The sequence below is a fragment of the Vigna umbellata genome, chromosome 1 (genome assembly GCF_029865625.1).
Source record: "Vigna umbellata cultivar VRB3 chromosome 1, Vumbellata_1.0, whole genome shotgun sequence".
Lineage (NCBI taxonomy): Eukaryota > Viridiplantae > Streptophyta > Magnoliopsida > Fabales > Fabaceae > Vigna > Vigna umbellata.
The window spans coordinates 12,925,135-12,942,085 of record NC_142165.1 but is presented as its reverse complement, the minus strand read 5'-3'; the positions used below and the strand labels follow the sequence as shown (position 1 = coordinate 12,942,085).

The window sequence follows — 16,951 nt, the reverse complement described above, 5'->3', positions numbered from 1 at the left end:
CCAATTATTTGTTTAAAATAGAATGATGTTTGATATTCAACTTATTATTATTGATTATTTTGATTTGTATTGACGGGATGATATGTTAAATTTGTTAAGTCTGATATTATAATATGTGATATGTTAAAGTTGTGATAAATGATGTTGTGGTTTGCTTGGTGATCTTAGATGGTGGAATTGATCTTCGATTAATCTTTTAGTTTTCCTATTGGGAGTCATCGTGGAAAATATGAGATTTTTGCTTCAGTAAGTGCTAAATCAAGTTGAAATTTATATAGTTGGTCCTAGACATAATGTTCTTTACATTGACCATTCCAATATTCGATTGGAGGTTTGTAATTGAAGTATTTTTTTTGCATAAGATTATTATAGTTTAGGTTGTTGATAACTTTGACCTTTGTTGCTTGATATATTTTTCTACAATTACTCAATTAAGTTGATTCTTTTTGCATCACATTCTTGATTCAATTACATTTAATTTGAATATGTAAGAACATAATTTTAAGAGTTTTTTGAGAAAGCAACAATTTTATATTGAAAATCTCAAATAGCTTGTACATATGTTGTTAACTTGTTGTACAACATACTTGAAAGAGTGTATGATATAAGTGTAAAGTGTTAGGAATACAAGTATGAGTCTAAGTCCTACATTGGATAAAAATGAGAAAATAAAGTAATATATAAAGGTGAAAGATCCCTTAACCAATTGCTTTAAGGTTTTGGGTAGAGGGTGGTATCAATCTCTTATATGGTTGAGTTCAGATCTCATTGGTGTTTGTGTCTTCCTGGTAAACCCCCTCATTGATTTTTCTAAGAGTGATATTTAAAATCTTAGATAGAGAGAAGTGTCAATCCTCGATAGACCCAACAAATACATAACTTCATAAGTTTGATTCAAGTGCACATATTAATTGAGTATAGAAAGATATTTGATAAAGTAACTTATTTCTTTACAAATATTTGAATTATGTGATGATACAATATGATCATTGATATATGATATTTTGCTTTTCATATTAGCTTACTCTTAGTTATTTTGTTGGTTTTTTTATTTTTAATTTTTTTTTACAATAATTATCTTGTTGATATAAGTAGAGGATAGTATAAAAGTTAATACATATCTAAATGAAGAAGAACTTGTTGTTTGATTCCATAAAATAAAACGTTGTTTTGTCATTATAGTTTTGAAGAACTCTATAGTTTGGTAATTTTTCAGTATATATCATGATAACATGGTTATATTCCTTTTTGGATGAATATAACACTGTTTTTAATATCAACTATAAAATATGTTTTTATCAGTTTCATGCAATTAGAATGATGAAATATTACATTCTTTCCTTAAATTTTATACCCAAAGCGAAGTTAACTAAGGAATAAGAAGATAATAAGTAAATAAGAATATTTTTGTTGTTATGCTCATATAAATATTTTCTTTTTGAAAGAATAAATTTATGTGGAGGCAGATATTTATTTCTTACAATCCCAAACAGAAAATAAAAATAATATGTGTGCATCTAAACGCACAATTTAACTAAATTGAAATAAATAAACCAAGTCTTAATACATAAGTCAAATTCCAAATTAACCTTCTTCGAGTTATATTTTAGTCAAACCAAAAGAAAAAACATTTGTTTTTCTTTAATTTTCAAAAAATAAAAAAACTTCACTATTCATGTATAATAAATACATTGATTATATGATTTTTCCCATAAATTTATTAGTTAATAACAATTAGTATAAAAAATTATAAAATATAGTTAATAAATTAATTTTGTATAATAATAATAATAATTTATTTTTGAATAACATTATTCTCATCTTTCATCTTCTCTTCTCTTATTTAATGACACTATCTCATTTCTATAATTTCATTAGTGTATTTTTCTGACTTTTAAAAATGAAGTGTTGAATGTCTGAATAATTCTAAACGAGCAAGTTGAGGTGTTAATATTGGACTTGTGCGTTCCACGCTCCCTTTCCCTTCTCTCTCTCACTCTCACGCATTTTCAATCATTTTTCGGATTGAACTGAATTTTCCGGGAAAAGGGAAGACAAAATGCACGATTTCTGCTTCACGATACCGTACGGTTTGTTGCTAGTTTGTGGTGGACTGTCTGCGTACATAACGAAAGGGAGCGTAGCTTCTCTTGCCGGAGGCGCCGGTTCCGGTTTGCTTCTCATCATCGCCGGGTATCTCAGTCTCAATGCTTTTGGCAAACGAAAGAACTCTTACCTCGCTCTCGTTCTCGAGACCGGTATGTTCTATTTCTCTACCTTTCATTATTGTTACGTAGTGTTGTTGTTTTGGTTTGGAGATGTTAGGCTTCGTCGCGTTGACAGTTGACTTGTTCTCGATTCTGGATCTGAGATGAGTTCTGTGCTAGAATTCGTGATTTGATGAGTTTGTTGAGATGGATGTGAGGAAAGACGTGGATATTTGTCGGATTCGTTTCGGATTTTATGAAATGTTGGATTTTAATGTTCTCTATGTTAGGATGTCGTGATGATATTTCCATGAAAAATTCTATGTTTCTCCTAAAGAATCAGCTCGATAATCCTCTTAGTTTCTTAAACTATATTGTTTTATGAGCTACTTGTAGTACTAATCGGAGAAGAAAGAAAGAAAAATTAAGAAGGTAAGTCGAATAAAATTTCTCCAGTGAGGTGAGACCAAGAGTTTAGTTTTTATACATTATCAGTTAAAAAGTTTAACAATGTCAAATAATCTAAAACTTGTGAACCTATCGGAAGTCTTGAATGCGTGACTTTCAAATCATTCATTGTAAGAGTTAATAAATTTACCATACATCGCAAGTTGTGGTAGGATGATTGTTTAAAAATCATTTACAATCTCATTGCATACAATATTTTCTTGAATCTCAAGCATCAACTTATGAAAAAGTTAAAAGAGAAGTTGAGATGTGAAGATGCATATGTCGTTTTAACTTGTGTGGGAGAAGTCTGACTCATTGTGCCCTTTAGGATTCATTTTATTTTTGTCTTCTGTAAATGTTTGTTGAGAAGTTTATCTAAACTCAACCTTAGGAGTTTCCATGTTATTCAACCATGGTGCTTTTCCGTGTATTACATTATATTTCAAGTGATTAAGATGAAGAGAATGTTGGGGGATTTATTAGGTTAGGTGTAAGAGTAAGAGGGAGGGGAAGTGATACATAGTTGTATTTTTGACTTACTGTCAAGTAGTTGGGAAAGAGGTTGTCTATGGATATTGTTGAATGGCATGGAAACTTCAATGAATTCATGTTGACGGATCAAGATATGTTAGGTGCGTGGTTTATTATAATAATGCTCTTATTTGCAAAACGCAAGAGTTTCTGGATATGTATTTAAAATTTCTCAGGCTATTGGAATCAAATGGGTAAGCTTTATGCAATGGGACAAATGTCTTTTCGTTTTGGTGTTTTAATCGTATAGCATAATAAGAGCAATCTGATAACTTCAATGGATTTGTAGTTGCAAAAACATAAGCCTTCAGCTTGAATAGTATTTTTTGAGTGCTGTATTGTATGTTCTTTAATGAAAGCATGCTCTATTTTTGTAATGACTTGCACTGCTCATACTCAATAATAGAAGGTATGCACAGAAACTTTAGCCGAGGTAATGATGTATCAAATTACATTTTCATGTGTAGGATCTATGACTATCTCTGTGTTTATACTGGGAATGTTTGTCTATTGCTCTGTATTCATCTTACACGCTGTGATCACTGAATTAATTATGGTCCACATTAGCAGGAGATGCTCTGAGCTTTTTTCTAATTTGTATATTTTGAAACAGCTTGTGCAGCCACACTAACTGGGGTTATGGGGCGGCGATATTTGGAAACATCCAAGATTATGCCTGCTGGTCTTGTTGCAGGAATCAGGTAATCGAAGGGTTGATTAGAAGTACCCAAAACGCATTTTAAATGGTTTGTAGATTATAAATCCATGACCACATGGTTTTTGAAAGTAAATGCATGCATGGAAATAATTTTTTTTCTTTAAACTCTTATTAAATAATCAAAGCTTAACATTCTCATTAATTTTAGAACAAAAAGAAATAATTTTATGTGCTATCACCCCAATTTGTTTATGCGTGTTCTACAATTTATTTTGAACTGCACATTGCTTATTTATTATGTTCAAAATTCGAAGTCAGAAATCAAGCACTGCATACTTAATCTATACTTTGTCCAATTGCTCCACACCTGTCGCTAAGAACTATTGTAATCAACATAATTTTCTTGCTTGTTGATCCTAACCGTGTCTGCACTCTGTATATGCATTTGTAGACTTTTATACAACTAAGGGTGTTTGTTTTTTGTAAAATGTTGCCCGTGGATGTATATCCCTAATAGATCAACGATTTTTTTTTGTATATAGGATTACGAATATGTCTGTCTTTTTCTTGCAGTGCTCTCATGACTCTGTTTTATCTTTACAAATTGGCAACTGGCGGCAACCATCTCCCCACCAAGGCTGAGTGATGATATGATGATATACTTTCACTCTATAATACAGATTGTTGGTAGACTTGCAAGTCTTAGATGGCTAAGATATATCATTGTACTTTAAAAGTTTCAAAGTGTATGGAACAAAAGATAGTTGTTGTCATTGTCTTTATACACGTAGGAGAATTGGGCGAGTCCTCCATCACTCTGGAAGCAGCTCGTTTTATTTCCTCCTTTCCTTTTTCTTAGAATACCTTACCACTGATTGTTTAAATGCAAATCTGGCTCAAATTTGTTGCATACTTGACAAACTCCATTGTATTTCCAAATGAAATGTATTAAGACTTGTTATTTGACCAGTCAACAAATTCACATTTCTGGGTGTGACAACTTACATTCTCAACCATTTTTTGTACTGACGCTTATCTCCAATTACCTAAATTTTTACTGGGGTGTTTATTTATTAAGCTTAACTTAATTTTATAAAATACTTACTAAGATATGGATTGTTCCTACTGAATTTTGACATTATTCTTAGGCTATGTATGCGGGAGTTGAATTTCTCGAATAGATGTATTATAGACTTTCTAAATTAATCCTACGAATTGGCAAAATTGACTTTACAGACTTCTAAAGTGAAGGCTGTTTCGATAGTCATCTCATTATTTTATGATACTGTCTCCCATCTAAATTTATAAGACGACTTTTTTGTTTATATTGAATGTGAAATCTAAATGTATTCAACAAATTTTCACAAGTTGCACAAATACTTCTATATTTATCTAAAATCTTTAGTTGGTTATCTATTAATAACTTTTTATTTATGTTAAATAAAACTAGATATAGAATGTTTAGTCGTGTAGAGTTATCATTTTAAGTGATTGAGAATTTGGTACACTCAACTTGTGCTTTTACATACAAGTGCAAGTGGAGTTTTTTGTTTAAATAATACACTATGCACTATAAATATGAGATACTTAATAGCGTGAATAACAATGATATTGAAGATACTATGTATATGCATTGTGTGTCACACATTAACCAACATGTCGTTTTTGTTTGTTTGTTTCTACTTTACACCACATCTCTATAACACTATTTTAACTCATTTGATTATTTTTTTTGTCGTCATTGAGAAATAATACCTGTTGATAGGTCTCTATCCTTCAAGAGAAATTAAGCTCCTTGTTCCGTGTTTTCAATACATATATGGGACAAAAAGAAGAATCAAGTCAAGGAACTCAGACTAACGTGCTTAATATTCCATCTATAGCATAAATCTTAATACTCTTTTTGATCAGTTCACAAATCTTACACCTAACTTCTAGGTGACACCAATTTCATATTAATTTTGAATTTATTTAATTACAACTAGAGAATTAATTAGACAAATAAATTTTGGATGCTATAGAATGCAATGAGTGCATAGCTAATAAATTAGAGCAAATAAAATTAGAGAAATGATGTTAAAATAACATCATAGCTACGTATGAAAACATTCTTATATCAGATTGCAGTTTTGATAATGTACAAAGCCGGCTTTATCAGAGAGTTTCATTTGTACCCTTCAATTAGAGATAAAAGCAAACGACCAAATCTCTCACAAAAGTCAAACATAAATAGTCTCACTAGAGCATTGCTGCCTTGAGAATCTGAAAAAGGAAAACTTCAACCATGAATCTTCTTTTGTTGGGTTTTCTCTTCTTCATCCCAATCCTTCTTCTGCTGAGAAGAGGAAGAAACCCCTCTAAAAGGGTTCCTCCTGGTTCACTTGGAATACCTATTATTGGTCAAAGTCTTGGCCTTCTTCGAGCTATGCGTGCCAACACCGCAGAAAAATGGGTTCAAGAAAGAATCAGCAAGTATGGTCCCATTTCAAAGCTAAGCCTATTCGGAAAACCAACAGTGTTAATCTATGGACAGGCTGCAAATAAGTTTATATTCTCTAGTGGCGGCAACGCAATTGCTAACCAGCAAACACAATCCATCAAAATGATCCTAGGTGACCGGACCTTGCTGGAACTGAGTGGTGAAGATCACAGCCGAGTCAGAGGTGCACTTGTTTCATTTTTGAAGCCAGAGTCGTTGAAGAGATATGTGGGAAAAATGGATGAAGAAGTCAGGAATCACCTTCAGATGCATTGGCAGGGGAAACAGCAAGTCAAGGTTTGTACTTTGTTGTTGCAATTTACAACCCAATACCTGTTTGATTAAAGGGCAGTTTAATTTTTCATGTGAAGAGGGAAAATTAGAGACTTTTGAAGCAAATCCTAACAAAATGCAAACCAAAGAGCATGCTGGACTGTGACCTGTACCTTGTTATAGATATTGTTGGAGACCACACTGGGTGTAATGTAATCTTCACCTAATCAACTGGTTTTATAAGATTATGTTAAACTTAAACTTCATTCTCTTAATGCGATCAAGAGCTTACCCTAGCTAGATAGATAAGATTAGTTGATGTTAAGCTTAAGTTTTACTATCTTTATATATGTACACTCTCCTTTTGGAGTTAAGAAGAAGCAAGTCTAGATTGGGAAAACAATATTGAGTCACTCGTTATTCTCGTTTTTCTTTCAGGTATTGCCTCTGATGAAGACTCTCACGTTCAATATAATTTGCTCTCTTTTGTTTGGTCTTGAGCGTGGAAAACAGAGAGATCAATACCTGGATTCCTTCCAAGAGATGATAGAAGGAATGTGGTCAGTCCCAATTAACGTGCCCTTCACACGTTACAATCGTAGCCTTAGAGCAAGTGCAAGAATCCAGACCATGCTGAAGGAGACTGTGCAGAAGAAGAGGATTGAACTCGAGCAAAATGCAGCATCTGCACGCCAAGACTTGATTAGTTGCTTGTTAGGCACGGTTGATGAAGATGGCAAACAAGTTACGACTGAGAAGGAAATCATTGACAACATTAAGCTTGTCATGGTTGCTGGACACGACACTTCATCTGTTCTAATCACTTTCATCATCCGACTCTTAGCCAACGAACCTGCTATTTATGCAGCAGTTCTTCAAGGTATGCATCAACAAAGTGTGTGTGTGTGAACCAGCGCAAGAAGAGTAATTTTTGTTTATCCTGCTACAGTACCTACTCTTTACAAAGATACCACTATTGAGTTATTACTTCTTTTATTTGTATAAATTAAAACAGGAAAAACTTGTCATGGTTTCTTACACCGACAATGCATAGAAATTAAACACTTGTTTGGATTAAACAGTATATGCGTTAACAATCTAGAATTAGTCAATCACAAACCATCATTTATAATGAGTTTGTTAACTGTTATAACATGACAATGCTTAGAAATTAAACTCATTTGGTTCATGCTTGCAGAACAGGAAGAGATAGCAAAAGGCAAGCCCTCTGGAGAGGCACTCACATGGGAAGACCTTTCAAAGATGAAGTACACATGGAGAGTAGCAATGGAAACTCTTAGAATGTTTCCTCCTATTTTTGGTGGCTTCAGAAAGGCTGAAACAGATATTGAATACGATGGATACCTCATACCCAAAGGATGGCAGGTAATTGAAACTCTGTTGTCTGTCATTAGAACTTCTTTCCATGCAATTATGTTACTGATCAAATCCTTTCTACACGTTTATAGATTTTCTGGGTCACAGCAATGACCCACATGGATAGCAGCATTTTCACAGAACCATTGAAGTTTGAACCTAGTAGATTTGAAAACCAAGCATCTGTACCACCCTACTGCTTCATTCCATTTGGTGGGGGAGCAAGAATATGTCCAGGGTATGAGTTTTCCAGGCTTGAAACTCTAGTTGCAATTCATTACCTAGTGACCCGATTCAGTTGGAAACTATGTTCAGACAATTTCTTCAATAGGGATCCAATGCCAGTACCATCTCAAGGGCTACTGATTCAAATTTGGCCAAGGAGACTTTCTTAATGGTCATTTCAGTAACAGCTGGTCTTATAATACGATGTACCAAAAATAAGTCAATGTCAATAATAAGGGAGTAATTATTACCTTATTTTGTATTCACACTTGAAAATAACTGGGTTACAATCTTACAGGAACAACAAGAAGAATAAGCAAGCACTTAAACTACACTATTTTAAATCATTTCGCATGTATCTCCTAATTTGCATATTCCATCATTTGACAGAATTGGAAAACTATCTCATTTTTAAATGGAAAAATTTCTTAAAAATTTCTGTCTAATCAAGACTGCACCAACCATAGCAGAGATTATCAGTACAAAAAATATAAACTCTGAAAATTTGCGGAGATAAAACTGAAGAGATTCTTACCAATGGAACACAAACAAACCTTATAAAAGAATATGACAGCACACTCAACCTAAATAAATTTGAGACTTCTTCCTTTATATGTTAGTTATCATTTCTACCGAAACACTCAAGACCAATCTAAAACAATAAACCTATGAAACTTTTTCGCTTATATTTTACTTAATCTCTTCTATCAAGATACTCAGGACCCAAACATTACCATCATTCTGAGCGTCCTGTCAAATTCAGTTCAGGCATACCATTAGTCATGCACATAGTCATTATCAAACTAAATCACAAAAACCAATCAATTTGCTAAAAAACAGGTTAAAAAAATCACAATTATAACTTTTTTCTCAACTAAAACAAAAATCAACTTAAAATATCAGTCGTTTTCTTCTTTTATTCCACACTTTTTTTTACAAACATTAATACGTATTATTGAGATTTCAATTTAAGTATGACACATAAATTTATTTAAACTTTTAAATGTTAAACACTTATAAATTTATGTATTATTTTAGTTTTTAGCATCACAAAGTTACGATATTATATACTATTAATATTATTTCAAGTATTTTTAATTGTTACAGATAATTTTATTAATATGGATTCCACATGGATTTAACCATTAAACTTTGAACTAATGTCTTGACCAATGATTTAATTTAAAATATTGCTTTTTATACTTCGGTACATCTTTAACTCACATTTTAATTCCAATAAAAGGGTGAGCCTACAAGTTTTACATTCAAAGTGCTGAATTGGAGCAAACAACAATTGCTACGGCAAAATCTTGAAGTTCTCAATTCATTCACAGATGCCAAACTCATTTAACAGACAAAAAAAATGCAGATGCAAGGCTTATAAAAAAAAATTACATATGAAACTTATTCAAATTTAATTTGCAGGAAATACAGATATTCAAGTCACATATATTTACACTGTTTACTTTAGGTACATAGATGATCCAGATTGCGTGAATGTCTAACATAAGTTCCAAGAATATATATTTACACGCAATATCGAATTGTTTGACTTTTTTCTAACATGCAAATGGATACAACAAGAATTCATTTGGCGTCTCCTAAGCAATCCAAGTCTAGAAGACGAAATAATCTGATGATGTAATCGCCCTAGGATTAGAGCAAAAAAAATGAAGAGTGCTAGCAATCCTTGGTTCTGGAATACTTAGGAGGAAGAGACGGGCACCTTTCATTCATATGAGAGTATGGTTGCATGGTGTTGTATCCAGGTAATTCCATTCGATACTTGCCTTTAATTTGACAATAAGGAAGCTTCACAGTGTCTCCATCATTACACCATTTTGGTAAGCGACTAGAATTGTTCTCAAAAAAATTGAGAATGTAAGCGTCTTTTATCTGCATTTATTGCAAAAAAATTAAGCTCCATATGCGCCTGGTCAAGAAACTACAATAATGAAGTGTTTTAACTTGTATCATGAACTAATATCAACCTTGCTAAATAACCTCATTTCACCTCGCAAATTTACCTAAGTGGCGTTTGGTTGAAGAGGAGAAGGATTTTTAAAGAAATCCCATGTTTGGTTCAAAATTTTGGAGCTGAAATAAGAAGACAAAATCCATCTCCTCCCATTTCTATTTCCCATCTAATCATGTGGATTTTGGAGTAAAGGAAAAATTCCTAAAGTTTGTGGACTATACAAATTGTAAACTACTGTACTTAATTCAAATATTTGAGCCTAATGGTTTTATTATTCCACATAAGGGTATGACAGTAAATTACTTGAGTAAAATTTTGTGTATGAGTAAATTAAAAAGCCTGAGTATTGCTGTCCAAAAAACTTCCTAGCAAACTCTCACCGTAAATTCTGTCACTTGAACAGAACTAGCAATTGGATCGAACAGCCCTGCCTCCTTGTACATCTCAAGTATAAAAGCAATGCAAGATGTTGACCTCCCGTCACTATAGACCCAATCATCCTGTTCAGGAATTGTCAGCAGTTCATCAAAAGATGATCCACGCTTTTCAACTTCTACTAAAACTTCTGGAAGGTCAAGTCCCTGTAGAAACAGAAAAAAGGCTACATGGTTCACTTATTTTAACTAAGGGGAAATTTCATATCATGACAAAGCAGTTATAAAAGAATGAGATGCCTAGTCTGTCATATGTTATATCAAGGTTCAAGAATACCTCGAATAATCATATATATATATATATATATATATATATATATATATATATATATATATATATATATATATATATATATAAATGGTATTGATCGCATCACGAGCATCTTATCACTTATGCTAGATAATAGAATAAAATTCAGTATCAGAAGCCAAAAATGTTTAGATTGTGTATCATAATTTTGCCAGGAAAGTGAGAATAAAATGTTAAATTTTTGTAACATTTGAATATTGTCCACTTAGCTTTGTGTACTATTTAAATTTCTAGTTTCCACATTTAAGAGATTTCAGTTTCAGAGCACTAATTTAGCTAAGTTTAGCATATATATATGTCAAATTATAGAACATTTTCAGAAAAAAAAATTCTTATTATTCTCCTTTTTCAAGTGTGTGTATTAGAGCAAGAAACAAGATTGCAGCATACTTCAGTTCCAAGTCTTTTGTTCAGGGCTTCATTCCACATATTTGCTGCATACTCAGGTTGGAGTTGATTCCAAATTGTCATAACGCAAGCAACCTGCATAGCAATAAAATAAATGCTCCAAAGACTCATTCATAAATCATTAAGCTATGTAGCATGTGGCTAAAACAAAGAAAAGATGGCACGGGCAGAAGATAGAGACCACACAGTCAATAATCGGTACCACATTTTGTGAATCTATCCATCATTTTTTTCTTTATGAGAATGAACATTTTCTTGAATAACAATGGTCTTCCTTTGTGGCCACACAATACATAAAGCTACATGAACCTGTGGTACTCTAATTCAAACAAAAGTTTATACTATTTAAACAATTTAGTACAAGGTTCGTGTTGAACTTCTGCAAGATAGTAAGGTGGTTTATTTATTCTCTCTTTGAAATAATTCATACAATTGTTAGAAAATTGTAGGAAAAAAAATGGTCCAGTTTGGCATAAAGGTGCAAAAACTCAATATAGTTGAATCTAGTGTTAACACAGATAAAATGAAATTCATGCAGAACTGATTAAATCAATACCACGTTAGCATCCAAGGGTGGCGGATAGTTTCCATTTAAAGTGTCAATCCAACTGAAGATCATGTTATGGTAACCATAAGGTTTTCCTATCATGCTCAGTGCATACTCCCATGCGGCAGACTCATTAAACCTGGCACGCAAGTCAGGGTGCAACGGAAGCAATGCAATGTGGGGATTGGAATCATCTTTAGTCAGTTCAAAGTCCCACCATTCTTCCCATGGCATCAAAGCAATTATATCTTCTCCCTGCAAACAAAAGATGAGGAAGGAAATATAAAGCTAGCAACTTGACTGCAGCTGAGGAGTTGACAAACCACTGTACTTTTACCATCACCGAACAATCAAACTACCACAATGAATTATTTGTCATAAAAGAAAATCTATATACGTTAACATGATATGCATTGATTTTAATAACTTTTTCAAACTTAAATTTAGCATAATCTTGTTTTCTGATTATAACATGGTTAACTTATGAAACTTAAAAAACTATTTTTAAATTATATAAAAACCTAAAATTTCATAGGACTCCAGAAATATTACTTTCCAAGGTTGAAAATATAAAACATTAATGAAATAATCATGAAATGACTATGAAGCATGATAGTTGAATCAATGTAAAAATCGTGAATTGGAAGATCTGTGTTACAGATCGCAAATTGAACCATAAGACTAAAATTCAATTTTAGTTCTTGAAATATAGTCATGTTTTTTAGCTTGGTCCCTATGATTTTTTCATTTATTTTTGGGTCCTTCTATTTTTTTTAGTACCTGTTAGTTTGTTTTAGTCTCTGTAAAATATTTATTTATTTTTGTTTTATTCCTTATAATTTTTTTTTCACTATGAATTAGCCCCTTAATCAAAGGGACTAAAAGCAAATAACGAGAAAAAACAAGAAAATAAATATTAGAGGGATTAAAATAAAATAACAAGAACCAAAACCAAAAAAAATTTACAAAGATCAAAATTAAAAACATACATACATACATACATATATACATACATATATATATATTCCCATATCATATATTAGCATTTTGAAGTCAGATAGATGACAGAGTGAGATATAAGCTACAAAACAATTAAGATTTCCAAATCATAACAGCCACAAGGACAAACGATCAATGACTCCTCAAGTTCAACAGTATGGTCACCCCAGAGAACAAGGGACCAACAAACTAGCAAGTTGGCCAGACTGGAAGAGGCAAAGAAGACTAGAAGACAAGAAAAACGACCGAAAACCATGAAAAGGATACAATGGGGCCTCCCTGGGATTGATTGAAGTGAAAAATGAGTGGAAAACATGAACAGGATACAATGATCCAAACTAGTTTGGTGCGTGGTTGCTTGCACCAAAATCAATGTTCATGTGCAACCTGCAATTCTTATGTGATTCCTACTATCCATGGGGCAATTGGAACACCAAACACTCGCTCAAGGATTCAAGTCACGAGCTGCTCGAATCAAATTGTACGTTTCTTTATCGTGATTCGTATGATATTGAGAACAATGCAATGAAATATATAATAAATCTTGCGCAGAACCAGTACATGTAAAGCAAGTTAGACATTTTACCTTTTCATCTTCATGTCCCGACTCTCCAACCCAGAGCTTCCCATTGGCGTCTCTTAGGCAAACAGCAGTGTGACCAGCATAAGCTCCACTAACCCACTTTTCTAGAGTCTCAAAAGCACCCCACCGACCTCGTATTTTTGAAACAGCAAGGAAATCTCCAGAATGGATGTCATCAGCACTGACATTTGTAACCCAAGGCTGAGGGCGCACTTCAAAAGAAGATCCCATATGTTTCTCCAAAAAATTAATATTGGAGTTCTCGCCCCATCCAGTATTTGAAAATAGAGGGAACACCTCCCAAAGCGCTTGAAGGGTCCCCAACATCCCAGCTTGCAAGAGGAAAATTGATAATCCATGGTTTTTCACCTGTTTGCAAAAGAGGTTAAGGATCTCTGAAACAAAAATGTGTTCCGAGTTTCAAGAAACACTACTTAGTGACAGTCTACAAAACAAAGAAAGCCACTTACATAATCATACTCAGCTTTTCCTTCCCATGCTTTGATCTCAAGTGTATGCTCCCGGGCCAGGAAATAGTAATCCCATGTTACACGATATGGGGTAGCAAAAATATAAAGATCCATGCACGTCCAACTGTGAGCATTGCTAACCTAGATCAGCGCATAGGTATAAATCAATCAGCTCCCGCTGAATCCCAAATCCGTACAGACACAGATAGAGAGGGAGAAAACAAATGCAAAATACTGACATTCAATAACTTTTCTTAACTCCTCTAATGCAGTATAAAAGAACCACCAGAGGCAGATTTCTGAACCTTTCAAATGACCAACATCCACCAAATTACGCTTCAATCGCATAACATAATCTACGCATTCTAATATTCAGAAAACATTTTTAAGGGACTGAAAGAAAAGTTGGCTATTGGGACTGATTAGTTAAACCATAAAAAAAACAACAAAACACTAATGAATATGACGAATTTCCCTTAACCAAGCGATATGAAGATATGTCTGGTCTTAAGTATCTTTCAGGCTCACAGTTTCATCAATCGAAGTTCACATAGTCTTTTACCGACTATCTTAATTACTGCAGTTTTAGCTTTTCAGAAAAAAAAAAAATTGATTGACGTTCGCAATTTTCAATGAAATATGAATTATTTAAACTTTAATTTATCTCTAAATTAATTACGCTGTTTGTCTCAATAAAAGTAATAACATTTATTGAGAGAATGACATTACTCTAATAGTACATCTATTGTTAATCTTATGGGTAAGTTTGGATCAGGTTTAGAGGAAAATAAAATCAGAACCAATCTTTTTATTGATTTGGATTAGTTTTCATTTTCCAAATTTTTTCACACCTGAACCATACCAGCGAATGGATGGATTCGATTCAAATCAATCACGTCCTATGCTACACAGAAATATAAAATTCTATTTTAAACAGATGAAAAAAATACATGATTGTCCAAAAATTCAAACATATCTGTGTCACTAAGAGGTAAAAACAATATATTTTTAATAATTAGATTATCATAAAACTCCAGGCATAATAACTAATAATAAAAAAATAATATAATTGGCTTGGTTAGGGTTCGTAAACCACAACCGATCCCGTCACCGTTGAATTTAATTGGTTTGGTTCAAATTGGATCAAAATAGGTCCAAATTTCAAGCCAACTTAATTGGTTTCAATTCTGAGATTGATAGGGTAAAACCTAAGCGATGAACACCCAATAGAGTGCCAGACATGAGGAGCGAATAGAAATTCACAACAACAAACAAGTCAACAAAACTTGTCAAATAAAATTTGATTTTTTTTTTGGCACAAAGAAGTGACCCAGATTTCCAAAACTTGAGATTGAAACAGAAGAGAAAGCAACCTTAATGTGAAGGGTTCCGCCGCCATATTCAGTTTTGCTCTTGTTGTGAAACACCATCCATGCTTTGTTCTCGTAGAAGCAGGCGCCCTTCCACTCGAGAACGTTGTCCGGAGAAGAGGCGGCGCCGACAAAGACGGGGAGGATATCCACGGCGCTGTGGAGGCGGGTCATGATGGGCCACGATACCTGCCTCGGCAGCAGCGGAAGCACATCTCGCAGGTGAAACGGCGGTTTCAGGGCCCAAACTTGGAGGCCCGGCACGGACACCGATATCAGGAGCAGCAGCAGCAGCCACGCTACCTTCTTCTTCGCCATGGCACGATCGAAGCTGAACAAATGGCTTTGGAGAGTCAACTCTGTTCCTCAAACCATTTTCTTTGGATCAAAAATCATTGGATATATATATATATATATATATATATATATATATATATATATATATATATATTAAATATTTATGTTTATTTTATTTAATTAAATACAGAATTTTTACCTAGTAATATTTCCAGAAGTGATATCATATCAACAGACCCTTTTAACACACTCTTTATTAAATTTTATTGTAATTTTATAACATAGGGCGAAGAATAAAAAACGACAACAAAACTTTTGTTGGTCAACCATCTTAATTCAATGCAGATATATGTATATTACTTGCTGAAGTTAGTTTACAAATAAAAGCTGTAAATTAGGTAAACTAAGGTAAGCTCTGGATTGTATATAAATTTTATTATATTTATATTCTTTTAAAAGTTTACAAATAAAAAAGTTTATAAAGAAAGCAGTAACTTTCATTATTCATTTTATTATATTCCTTTAAAACTTATTTCCTTCAATTATTTCTAAGTTTATTTCTTTTAAAATATTTCGATTATTCCTTTAAAACTTATTTATTTCCTTTAAACTTATATCCTTTGGGAAGGATGATCCTTGTCACTTAAACCGGATGCGTATCATTTATTAGGCATGTGAGAACATGTCTGAAGCTATGATCACTCAATCAATGATCCAACAACGTGTTTTATATTCTATAACGTTTTGGAAAGTAACCAACAAAAATACCAATCAAGAGTTATATATATAATATGTTATATAATAATTAAATTTAAACAATTTCGCTTTATATGTATGTTAAACTATTTTAGTTATGTGATAGAATGAGACAATATTTATAAGTTATAATAATGGATTTACATAATAATTATTGGATGTTTATGGTTTTTTAGAAGTTATATATATTAATTTTGTAAAATTTTATGTTTAATTGATGTGTTATATAGTTTATACTCGCATACTTATGTACATATCACCAAGTATGTACATATAATTAGTAATAAAATGTTGAAGATCTTATATTCATACTATATATATATATATATATATAGTATATAAATAAAGATAACATCTATTTTAATAATTTATCTTATAAGATGAATTAAACTTAAATTTACCTTCTGATTATTATAGTATATGAGTGGAAGAATTTTCTTTTTCAAGTGAGTTTGTAGAATGAGTTAGTTTAAATTTATTTCTTATTATCTTAAAAAAGTTTGTTAGATTTAAGGATCCACATACGAATGTTCGTTGGTATATAATTAAAGATAATTTTTACCTTACAATTTAATTTCAATGAGCTTAGATTAAAAGAA

The 16,951-nt window shown here is 32.5% G+C and overlaps 3 protein-coding genes across 3 annotated transcripts; 2 read left to right on the top strand and 1 right to left on the bottom strand.

Moving 5' to 3' along the window:
• Positions 1–1,902: 1,902 nt before the first annotated feature.
• Positions 1,903–4,859, top strand: LOC124821624 (Transmembrane proteins 14C). The gene is made up of 3 exons (XM_047293543.2): positions 1,903–2,258; positions 3,802–3,889; positions 4,420–4,859. Exons 1-3 carry the CDS (start codon positions 2,060–2,062, stop codon positions 4,490–4,492), a joined length of 360 nt encoding a protein of 119 aa, XP_047149499.1. The 5' UTR covers positions 1,903–2,059; the 3' UTR covers positions 4,493–4,859.
• A 1,131-nt stretch (positions 4,860–5,990) lies between these two features.
• Positions 5,991–8,455, top strand: LOC124821634 (taxadiene 5-alpha-hydroxylase-like). Its single transcript, XM_047293553.2, has 4 exons — positions 5,991–6,622; positions 7,037–7,478; positions 7,797–7,984; positions 8,068–8,455. Exons 1-4 carry the CDS (start codon positions 6,131–6,133, stop codon positions 8,368–8,370), a joined length of 1,425 nt encoding a protein of 474 aa, XP_047149509.2. The 5' UTR covers positions 5,991–6,130; the 3' UTR covers positions 8,371–8,455.
• Positions 8,456–9,578: 1,123 nt separating this feature from the next.
• On the bottom strand, positions 9,579–15,684 carry LOC124821643 (uncharacterized). The gene is made up of 7 exons (XM_088095602.1): positions 15,303–15,684; positions 13,930–14,070; positions 13,463–13,828; positions 11,887–12,132; positions 11,313–11,405; positions 10,559–10,759; positions 9,579–10,096 (listed from the first exon to the last, which is right to left on the bottom strand). The coding sequence occupies exons 1-7, from the start codon at positions 15,615–15,617 to the stop codon at positions 9,881–9,883; spliced, it is 1,578 nt and encodes a 525-aa protein (XP_087951728.1). The 5' UTR covers positions 15,618–15,684; the 3' UTR covers positions 9,579–9,880.
• Between the last annotated feature and the right edge of the window lie 1,267 nt (positions 15,685–16,951).

Excerpts from the sequence above, each read along its gene's own strand:
- LOC124821634 (XM_047293553.2), top strand. The coding sequence starts at position 6,131 with ATGAATCTTCTTTTGTTGGGTTTTCTCTTCTTCATCCCAATCCTTCTT. Across the intron at positions 6,623-7,036 it reads AGGGGAAACAGCAAGTCAAG|GTATTGCCTCTGATGAAGAC; the intron begins GTTTGTACTTTG and ends TTTTTCTTTCAG. Across the intron at positions 7,479-7,796 it reads TTATGCAGCAGTTCTTCAAG|AACAGGAAGAGATAGCAAAA; the intron begins GTATGCATCAAC and ends TCATGCTTGCAG.
- LOC124821624 (XM_047293543.2), top strand. The coding sequence starts at position 2,060 with ATGCACGATTTCTGCTTCACGATACCGTACGGTTTGTTGCTAGTTTGT. Across the intron at positions 2,259-3,801 it reads CGCTCTCGTTCTCGAGACCG|CTTGTGCAGCCACACTAACT; the intron begins GTATGTTCTATT and ends ATTTTGAAACAG. Across the intron at positions 3,890-4,419 it reads GGTCTTGTTGCAGGAATCAG|TGCTCTCATGACTCTGTTTT; the intron begins GTAATCGAAGGG and ends TTTTTCTTGCAG.
- LOC124821643 (XM_088095602.1), bottom strand. The coding sequence starts at position 15,617 with ATGGCGAAGAAGAAGGTAGCGTGGCTGCTGCTGCTGCTCCTGATATCG. Across the intron at positions 11,406-11,886 it reads CACCCTTGGATGCTAACGTG|GTTGCTTGCGTTATGACAAT; the intron begins GTATTGATTTAA and ends ATTGCTATGCAG. Across the intron at positions 10,097-10,558 it reads TTCAAGTGACAGAATTTACG|ATAAAAGACGCTTACATTCT; the intron begins GTGAGAGTTTGC and ends CAATAAATGCAG.